At 47.2% G+C, this 10853-nt stretch overlaps 3 protein-coding genes across 3 annotated transcripts; all 3 read right to left on the reverse strand.

Annotated features, from left to right (window-relative positions):
- Positions 1-62: 62 nt before the first annotated feature.
- TEOVI_000452800 (40S ribosomal protein S4, putative) lies at positions 63-884 on the reverse strand (the record flags this gene model as incomplete). Its single annotated transcript, XM_067227288.1, has 1 exon — positions 63-884. One exon carries the CDS (start codon positions 882-884, stop codon positions 63-65), a length of 822 nt encoding a protein of 273 aa, XP_067083389.1.
- Positions 885-1310: 426 nt separating this feature from the next.
- Positions 1311-2618, reverse strand: TEOVI_000452900 (thiamine pyrophosphokinase, vitamin B1 binding domain containing protein, putative; the record flags this gene model as incomplete). Its single annotated transcript, XM_067227289.1, has 1 exon — positions 1311-2618. The coding sequence occupies one exon, from the start codon at positions 2616-2618 to the stop codon at positions 1311-1313; it is 1308 nt and encodes a 435-aa protein (XP_067083390.1).
- Positions 2619-3189: 571 nt separating this feature from the next.
- TEOVI_000453000 (aminopeptidase, putative) lies at positions 3190-5805 on the reverse strand (the record flags this gene model as incomplete). The annotated part of the gene is made up of 1 exon (XM_067227290.1): positions 3190-5805. One exon carries the CDS (start codon positions 5803-5805, stop codon positions 3190-3192), a length of 2616 nt encoding a protein of 871 aa, XP_067083391.1.
- Between the last annotated feature and the right edge of the window lie 5048 nt (positions 5806-10853).

The following is a 10853-nucleotide window of genomic DNA, read 5'->3' on the forward strand; positions in this document are numbered from 1 at the left end:
ATATGTGCAGTTGTTCAAGGTGGTGTGTAAAGAATGAAAGTAACTGTATGTGAATTTAGCCGTTACACCTTAGTCTTTCGCTTGCTGTGCGCCTGAGTTGTTCTGCGTGTTTCGGCGGCTATGAGTTTTTCCTCACGCTCCTGAATCACGTTGATACGCAAACCCTGTTGCTTAGGTAACGTAACTGGAACACTCGACATGTCCTTGCCAATCACAAAAATGTTTGTGGCACGAGTTGCGAATTCGTGACCAGACGCATCCTTGAGGCGGGCGATGTCGAAGGCGCCAGGGTGACGTTCAATGGACACAATTTCTCCAATACGACCACGGTTGGCACCACCTGTCACCATCACAACCTTGCCGTTGCCAATCTTGATTAGGTCCAAAACCTTTTTTTCTTTCACGTCATACACCAAAGTGTCTCCACGGCTCGTACGGGGGTCGGGATAGCGAATCCGGTGGCCGTCGTGTGTCACAGCAACAGGAATGCGCCCCGTGCCGGTGTATACGTTGACAACCTTCATCATCTTGATGCTCGACTCAGCCTCGCTCACGCGGACAAGCGCAAAGCGTCCTTTCACGTCATATAGGATGCGGAAGCGGTCGCCAGTCTTGGGAATCTCCACCACGTCCATGAAACCGGCTGGGTACTTACCATCCTTGCGGGGCTTGCCGTCTACACACACGAGTCCCTGACGAAGGATCATTTGCGCTTCGAGGGCATTTAGTGCATACTTCAGCCGGTTGCGAATAATAATCAGAAGCGAAAGGCACTCGCGTAGTTTGTGGGGACCAGCACGTGGACGAGGGGCAAACACACCAGTGAGTTTGCTCAGCATCCAGTCCTTGGGGGCATACAGGCGCTTTAGGTGCTTCTTGGCCATGTTTCAGGTTCCTTTCTGTTTTATGTATGGTATGGATGTCGCATACATAGGCACGTAACACATATACAAGGGAATGTTGAAAGTAAATGTACATGGGTATACTCTGAGACAATCGCAGACGTTATCACCTAAGAACGGTTGACAGCAGTAGATTACACACAGAAAAGATCAGAATACCCCAATAATTGACCGTTAAAAATGGTGCAATAAATCATCGATAGGATCACCCATTAGCACTCGTGAAGCTTTCTTATATTGCCATGGATACGCACTCCAGAAACGGTGCGTTTAAGAATGAAACGCTAAAAAAGAGGAAAATATCAGTACAATGTTGGTGGGACTCTCGTGTACAGCAGGGTAACCAAACACAAAGAAAACGATGAATAAATAAAATAAGGACGAATAGAGCTCAAAGAAAACACGCACCTAGCCCCCCTCCTTTTTTTGCCGCCGAAGTATGGAGAACACTACAGGTGGGCCACGACCGCGTTGCGCTTCGCAATCAGAAGCGCCTGTAGCGGTCGTCGCATCCGCAGGTGACTCCCCCACACTCGTTAAAAGGCACCGCAAATCAACCGTTATAACTTCGCGGCGAACAATGTTGCAGACGGAAATAAACGCCCCAAAGTCGAAAACGAAATCGTTTGTAACACTTGGCTTCCCCCTGCCCTTCACAACATTCCAGAGCAAACCACTCGTCTCGCACTCAGTCATTCTTCCGTAGTTTACAAGACCGCAAGTCTTGTCTTCATACTCGGGTTGCCGCACAATCTGTGTCCACCCACCTCCCTGACACGCAAACACCGTATTAAACAAATTTATAAGCACTATATGTGCATCATGACTCTCAGAAAGCATCGTAGAGATGGCTCCCACCTCGTGGTCAAAGCGACCACCGAAGGCACCGACAGCGACAACGGTGGGCAGAAGTAAGGCTTCAACCTGGCTGGCCGCAACGCACAGCTCACGCTCCTGGATCGGGTCGTTGTCGCACCCGCAGTTTCTTTGGTCCACAACACCGCCACCGGTTTCCAGTATACGCGCGGCAGCAGGTGAACGCAGAACAGGAGGTAACACGACAGCGTTCTCGTCAGGGTACCGCTTGCGCAGCCGTTTCAGGAGTGTCAGCGCCTTTTTGAAGTCCGTCGTAATCTGGCACTGGATATGCAGCCAAAGCGGACGAAGTAACGGGTGGGAATGCTCTTCATGCAACATTTTCCATCCATTCAGTGGCGTGTCCGGCACACTCCCATCCACCTCCCGAAAAAGCGCGGCCGCAGAGCGGCACCTGTGATGGATCGTGTCCAGTACCTCAACAGGGATATCGTCCACAGTGCCGTAACCGCCCTCTGGAGTTGATGAAGGCCTTTCACAACCATCCTTTTCGTAAGAAGTGACATAAGAGTCCATATCACCGATGACAGCATCACATAGAGGAAAAAATTGAAACAACCGAAGATGCGGATGGCTCACCTGCCGCTCCTTGACGTATGACTGAAGCTTAGGATATACACCGTCAGCGCAGACAAAGTAGCACTGCGCAGTGGAATGTGCTTCCCACGAAGCAATACGAGAGTACCTTTTGGTTGTGAGCAGCCGAAGGTACTCATCATATTCCCAGGAGCCGTTGGTAGGGTTGTTCAGCAACACCACTCCACCAACCTGGTCAGCTGAATCATAAAAGTCGTGTTGAACGACTTTCCTTCGAACAGCCCCGCTCCTGTTGTGTGTCATGGTCAACGCCTCCGCCCTATTTCTTCGCTCCAGCGCCCTAGGTTTGCAAACAGAGAGGCAAAGTAAAACAAATATAGGTCACCACAGTACCAACACACCGAAGTGACAGAAAAGTGGATGCAAGGTGTAGATGAGCATCACAGGTAAAGCAGAACATTAAAGGTAATATGGATACTTACCTAAAGCGAAAAAATGTCGACAACCTAAAAGTGATGAAGCGTTGGTGTTAAACAAGTGTGCAAGTATACGTGTATACACCCAATACAACTATTCCTTTATCGCCGCACCTCCTGACAAACCCACTCTCCCTCCAGAAGCACTGTGGCACGTGCCCACTACGAAATCATCGCGACGAGGAAGAATGGACCATTCCTCGACGATATTCCCCCTTCATCAAAATCCAACTCGTTTTTACTTTCCTACCCATGATTGAGCCACCTTTTACTACACTCACTTCTATCCCTAAAGTTTTTTACTCATTTTCCCACCTAATTTTAGCCAACAGCTGCATCCACTAATTTAGCAACAGCCAATTCTAATGGTAATAACGTATATGAAGGCGAAAGAAAAGCTATAACGCTGCAACCGAAAGAAACTCGACCACAGTCTTCACGTCTCGCGCCGCCCATTTTGCGTTGTTGCGGAGTCCCTCCACACCCTGTTGGAAGCTGCGGGTCATCCCGAATTTAGCTTCATCAGCAAGGTGGCTCCAGAACTGTTCCATTTCATCGGCCACCGCTGCATCAGCACCATTTTCCAAATATTTTAGCGCCCTCCCGAGTATAAGTCCGGGAAGCTCCTTCCCCAACCTTGGCCACATCTGCTTCAGTTCTTCGGCGTATGCTTTAACCCTCGCAGCGTTGCTGGCCAGTGCGCCAAGAATGGCCAAAACGTCCTGGCTCCGAACTTTTTCGGAGAGAGAGTATTGAAAGAGCTGACTCACCACACCATCAACTTCGGAAGATGCAAGCGCACGAAGGTAATGAGTCCGCTCCATCGCGTCCACAGTAACCTCAGCAAGTTGCTTCACCTCCTGAAACGCGGGCTCGCCGTTTAATTTAACGTGCGTAGCATACACAGTGTACCGCAAGTCCGAAGGAATTGGCACCTTTTGCCGTTCCGCATAAAGCTTGCAAGCATAGGCAACGGCCTCCTTGTCCTCAGATGTTACGAGTCTGTCGAAGAGAACGCTGCGCAGTTGAGTCAAACGATTATCGTCGCCAGGCTTCTGCGCGTAGCCGAGTCGTTTCATGGCATTCGAGTACAAGTTGCGACAGAAAGCATTCAGTGAATCAACAGCACTTCGACCCTGGCTGGACACCAGCATCCGTATCTCTTTCTCAAAGCCAACGACGGAGCACCACACAGTATAATCGTCTTCGTCAACATAAGAAGAAAGAATCCTGAGCACGTCGACGGTGCTGCAGTAACCGGCACGAGCAAAGGCGTGGTAGTCGGAAATAATAGAAAATCGGTCTATATCAGAGAGGTTCTTCGAAGCAATAGCGGGAAGCAAACCTTCGAGCAAACCGTTGCCTTGATAGTGGACACGGCAGAAGGCCGATTGCTCACTGTTTACCTTTATCCACGAGTTATACTTTACCGGTATTGGGTTTTCCCGTTTCTCAAGAATATAACGCTGAACCCCGTCTTCCGGAGTCGAGATAAGCAAAGGTACCTTCCACACTGTTTCATCCTCGTCGGCGGTGACGTCACCTGTAGCTAGAAAGCGCTTTTGAGTTATGTTCAAAGTCTTTTTGTCAGGTGACGACGTAACAATAAGGTAAGGATAACCTTGCCGCCCCGTCCAGTACTCCAGTATAGGGGCCAAGGGTTTGCCTGCAGCATTTCCAAGAAAATTCCACAGATCCTTCGTTGTTGCATTACCATAGGCGAAATGCTTCAAATACTCCGACATTCCCTTTTGGAATGCCTCCTCTCCGATGAAATTAACTGCCATGCGAATGATGCTCCCACCCTTGCTGTAACTAATGGCATCAAAAATGTCGTCGATCTCCTTAGCGTATTTGACATCCACTTCAACGGGATGGGAACTACGCATCGAATCCAGTTGAAAGGCTCGAGCAACCTCATCGTGGACGAACTGCGTGAAGACACGCCACTCTGGGAACAACTTATCTACCGCCCGGTACTCCATGTACGTGGCAAACGATTCGTTAAGCCAGAGCTCCTTCCACCATTGCATGGTCACGAGGTTTCCAAACCACTGGTGGGCCAGTTCATGGGCAACCACTAGAGCGACGTAGTACCTCTGAGCCGCACTTGATTCGGCATCACATAGTAGGGCTGTTTCACGATATGTTATAAGCCCCCAATTTTCCATTGCCCCGGCGGCAAAGTCAGGAATTGCCAAAAGGTCAACTTTTGGAAGCACGTAATTTGATCCGAAGAACTCTTCATACAATGGCAACACTTTAGAAGCCACATCCAGAGCAAAAGAAGCTTTTGACTTTTTACCTTCAGGAGTAAACACGCGTATAATGGTCTCTTCAGTTTGACCACCTGCTCCTTTGTGTACCTTCTGGATGCGCTTCTCAATACACTCGAACACACCTATCGTCCACGCGAGAAGATAAGTCGACATTTTGGGCGTGGGCTCAAAAAACCAACGTGTCTTATCATCAACCACCTCCTTCTTGTAAGATGGAGTGTTGGATAGCACCATTAGGTGCGAAGGAGCAGTTATAATTATTTCAAACACAGCTTTCACTGCAGGCTCATCCCAGCAGGGGATTGCCTGGCGTGCGTCAACAGCTTCAAACTGTGTTGTCCCCATATACGACTCCTTTCCGTTAACAGTGTATTTGCTCCTGTAAAATCCTGCCAGTTTGTCATTTATGATTCCCGTGTAATCAATCGAGAGTGTTGCCTCTCCTTGAAATGCCTTGCGCAAAGAAAACGTTGCCTTCATCCCGGTTTTGTCGAGGCTGATGGATTCCGCGGGAAGTTCCTCTGTTTCCGATGCACTCCCCCCTGGCGTAACCCTTACTTTCACAAACGTTAAATCACTATAGTTGAGAGTGATTTTCTGTTGAGGTTTTTCGGCGGTTATTTTTATGTCAACATGACCGGTGAACTTGAACGTTTCGAAGTCAGGAACAATACTGACTTTGTAGTGGTGCGGTGTTGGATCGCTTGGGAGAGTATCCCGATCGATCGTGGACATCTTACTTTTCTCTTCAGCGTATGCTCCTATTCTTGCGGTGCCCAACAAATATGTGTGATCCTTCTCTTTCCTTTCCGTCTAATAAACTGCGTGAACAGGTAGAGAAGGCAAAAGAACAAGACATAGGATAACGACACAACACTTTTAGCTAAACAAAGGGTGTAAAAATAGAATATGCCACATTCCCGATGGTTCCGCCGCAACAACGTAGCAAGTAAAGACAAACAAGTTGTATGTCAAGATCGAAATAGTCATTAAAAAAGAAAATACGCAAAGTATTGTACGTTCTTCCAGGTGTACTTACCTTAAATATATGTATATGTTGAAGAAGCTAAAACATATAAACAGCACAGCCGAGTTTGCTCACCTTGCATCAGAGAAAACAATACACTTGTTGTCACGTACAGTGGAAAACAAATTCAACGACGAAAATATGCGTACATATTTACCCTCTTCCAACCATCACCCACAGAGGACAATTAGGACGACGCTAGGCATCACACCATTAATAAAGTCAACGGTAGACATGTAGTTAACAGAGGATATTTTCCTAACACAAAAGTAGAAGGAGCATCACTTGGCACCATGGCGACCCATCGTGTCAATCCAACACAAATTAAAAAATATATTCACAACAAACAAGCACCCAGAAGGCTCTGTATCGCATCGACTGCCTCAAACCTCCCAACAGTTTAAAGGAAAGCCACGCATAAAACCGTCTTCCTCAAGTGACAACAGGTCTTTGCACTCAACCGATTCGCCTCATACGCAACCTACAACCCCTCGTCACCATCATTTTTTTTTTTAGAAAAGTACGGTGGGGCCCTAGGACGGCTGAGCATTAAGAGAATACTTTCCATTCCACACAGGAAGTGGTCAACATCATTATCAGCGGAAGCGTCCGATAATTTTGGCTAGGCACGGGACCAGATACAAAAACATATAAATTTAGAAATTGAACGCCCCTACGCGAACTGGCAGTACAACAGTGTTTCTGTCATTCGGTAATAAACGGATCGGAAAAGCACAAAAATTACGTACCTCCATTCCATAAACGGAATCTTTATCTTCGTCAATATATGACCCCCAAGATTCATGCAAATATCAAATTTTAGATAGCATGCACGCGCACACCTGACCACAGATCCATTAACAAGGACCAAAGAACAGTCTCCACAACAAACGCCTGGCCGATTATTGCAAATAACTATCAGAATTGGGAGTAAGAAAATTTTTTCCTAAAGAAGATGCGACGCAGGTGTAAAATATAATATATATATATTATGTATAATATTTAAGTATGTGACCAGTGTAAAAACTAACACAATAGAAACGTCACAGCACATGGGGAAATAATCAAACTCGGCCTCACTTAGTAGTATACCCCAAGTGTAAACACTCACTCGTCTACCATCGATGGTGATGTCGTGTATTGGCCGTTAATAATTGCTTTGAAAATACCTCTATCAAGAGGTAAAATGGGGAAATAGGATTATAGCAGTTGTAAATAAAACAAAAAAGTAACGAAGAGAAAATATTTTTAAACACCCCTCCACATATAACTGACCAAGACTTTTGTACGGACCACAATGAAAAATATTCAAAGAACCGAAACAATAAACCACTAAATTCGAGTCCAACACAATAACATGTGTTCAACAAACTAGACCGCATTACATCAAAACTATATCAGCATAACCCGATACGCCAACGCACGCAGCGGTCTAGTCATCCCCAAAAAGCGATGTGAATAACGAGAAATTATATTCACACCGACACTTGTACATTCACTCCTTTGCTACGGATGCCACTAATTTGTCCTTAAAGGTAAAAAAAAAATCAAACGCCCTCACATATTTTATGTACAAGCATACAATCCTCAATAGGAAATGATGTCGGTCCTCTGCTGAAGCCTCACAATGCGCATTGTACAACCAAATTTTGTTTGTTGGAAAGCAATCCAGACGATAAGGAATAAGCAACTGCTTATTACGGATATGCCTCACGGGCACCTATCGGTAAGGCAAACAGTTAAGATAACAGCCCAACAGAGTCATGACAACAAGTGGGCACAGTGGCCATGCTAACGGATAATTATCCAAGGGGTAGCACCATCTCTATTAGCGGCACGTGTCGCTGAGAGTGGCATTATTTTTATAAAATGTTTTGTTGTTACTGCACTTCGCCGTCCTTTTTTTTTTTTTGCACGCCGCCCGCGGAAAAACGACCGCAACCCCTCTTGTTTCGGACATGCATTTATCATTGGCAGTGGAATCATCGTTGGTTGAACTCCTTGAGTCAAACGAGGGCACAGTAGTTTACCTATATTTAACATCATTGATCACAATATTTAAAATATGGTGGCCTAATGAGTTTAAGGACCTTTTTGCCCACTGAGGGACACAAACAATTTCCCCTCAAAAGCAAAATCAGAAAAGTGTGTAAAACACTTAAAAATTAGAGGTGTGTCCCCATCCCCAACCTCAGGCCCTTAAGATAAACCGCTAAGCATTCGCCAGGTGGCCCTTATCCACCCTAAGGAGCAACAACACACCGTTCCCAAATCTTCATTAACTACATTGAGGGTTCGAAGACTTTTTGGGAAACCCTTACCTCCACAATATCACGGAGGCGGAACAACGGCGACCTCATCAGTGAATGTGCTACATGCCACGGACTGGCCTGTACTCCTGTATTAAACAAAAGAATTATTTCACTAAGAAATATGAACCATATGATTTACGCAAAATCGGTTGCGACACCACCCTGAAATAAAATCATATATGACCACCAGAAAAACAACCTACTGGGCTAAAATACACGCAAAAGAGAGGGGGAAAAAATAGAATCTTGCGACGGAATAGTAGTCTTTTTTATTAATCCCAAGCAAAGGCATCCCCATAGCTTCACATCTCATAGACCAATAGGAAACCATACATAGTTGTTTGCAACAATGAAAATCTTACAAAACGCCTGAACAACCGGCTGAACAAAGTCAGAGGGAAATCGTTCGAAAGCTTCATCATTTATACATGTCCTTTAGCGCCGGCGGGACATCTTTTTTTATCGAGTGGTAACAATTAATAGTTACTTTGAGCATTAGATCTCCAACCAGTATAACAACAACCACAATATATCACCAACGTCTTTCCCAAATACGAAATCCAAGTAACTTGAGAAGACAGTGTCAAACTTTTTAAAAAAATGCAGAAGCCAAAGCCGTTCCACGCGCGAACCATACACACCTCGAAGCGGATTGATGAAAGTGGGCATATATCATCAATAACCAAACGAAAACAACCGTGCCCACAGGTCAAAGCATTGTAAGACCACAAGGACGGCAGCGGTAGAGGACATACCACTGGCAAGGTTCATTCCCCCGACCTTTTCGCACAACGATTTCCCGCACGCGAGAGGACGTCCTTTCACGTGATACTGCAACCCATCCGATGAACTGGCACCGGCAGCCGGCTAGTGAAAACGAAGCCAAAAGCCAACCTCTCGCTGGCCCTGAACCGGTACCCTCCGCGGCGACCAGGCAGCGGCTTTTTTGGAAAGGGATAACGTGGAGGAAAGACCCACCCTTTAAGCAACCGCCCCCGGAACTGCAAACACACAGCTCCGCCGCACCCTGTCTCTCGAGCCCCCTTCCCTTCGTGGCTGGGATTCCCATGAACCACAATACCCCATCCTCCGGCGAAGTCAATGGAACGCGAAAGGACCGTTAGATGGAGAACAGCCGCCCTTGCCGACAGCGGCCCACGTGGGCGCGGCGAGTTCCGATCCGGCGCAGGAGGCGTCCATGAAAGCTGGGGAGGGTGCGGCACACAGTCTCATTCACTACCAACGCACTGGGGCGGCCCGCCCCAAAACAGAAGGCGGAGGATTTTCAGCACTCCCTCGAGATAGATCAACTGTTTTCAGGAGTCCGCAGAAAACAGGACTTTTAGAAAGCGCAGTCGTTGCGCCGGTGTTTTCAAACAACCGACGTCTCGCTGTGACCTCCGTGCGTTTCCCCCAAGAGTCTTAACGTAATCAGTGAGAAGCTGGAGCAACCGAGCGGGAATCAAAATCCACGAAGCACCGAAGTGGACACGGGCCCATCGCCGTGCCGCTAGAGAGTTCTGTGCTTCAGAGGGGCGGTGAGCTCATAGTGGATTGGCAAATGGAACTGGTCTTAGCAATTGCTAATGAAGAAACCCCGGTCTGGCAAAGAGTAGCTAGATTAAAATATCTTCCCACAGAGGACGCATGTCTTAAGCACTGCGATGAGGTAAATTTGAAAGAGTCGGGAAACTCTAACGGCGACCGCTGCCGAACGACCTTCGATAGAGCAGCAGAACTGATAACCCCTGAAAGCAGAATGAACCAGTATAGGAAGTCGACCAAGAGAACTATCTTCACCGAAATAAGAAAGAGTCCGCTAACCGAAACAGCTTTAGGGACAGGGAGGCAGGACGCCTCGAAACAATCCACCCTGAAGAACACCTGAGCGCTGCTAAAATCAGTATTTGCGTTGTGACCGCCATCCGCCCCCATTCCAGTGAAATGACCAGTCACCCGCCGACGAAAGGGAGGCGGCTGCGGGCTTTGGCAGACAAGTATACGAATCGTTCCACTAATGCCCTTAAAGCCGCGCAGTTGTGCATTCATGGCGTCTTCGTGGCGAATCGAAAGTAACGGGGAAATTATAAAGTGTGGACGGCGACTGGATACAACGGAATTCATACCGGGGAGCGTTAAAGGTGGTTCTTACCTTAGGTTAACAGCCGCTTCCAAAGGTTGAACAAATTCCCTGAGCAGCCAAGAGGGACCATAGAACCATTCTTTAAGCAGAACAAATCAGCTAAAGGCGTTGAATCATCCCAACCGCTGGTGCCAGACGGCACCGCAGTCGGTGTCATCCGAAGAGTGGCACTTGGTAGAGTGAAAAAAACTGCCTCTGAGAGCCGCTTCAGCTACAATAGTCAGGTTTCCAACCATGAAGATGCGCCACTAACTCTGTCTTAGCATTTGCTGAGTGCTATCGGATCGACGGAAAACAGTTC

This window comes from Trypanosoma equiperdum, assembly GCF_001457755.1.
Source record: "Trypanosoma equiperdum strain OVI genome assembly, contig: ctg_923, whole genome shotgun sequence".
Classification (NCBI taxonomy): Eukaryota; Euglenozoa; class Kinetoplastea; order Trypanosomatida; family Trypanosomatidae; genus Trypanosoma; species Trypanosoma equiperdum.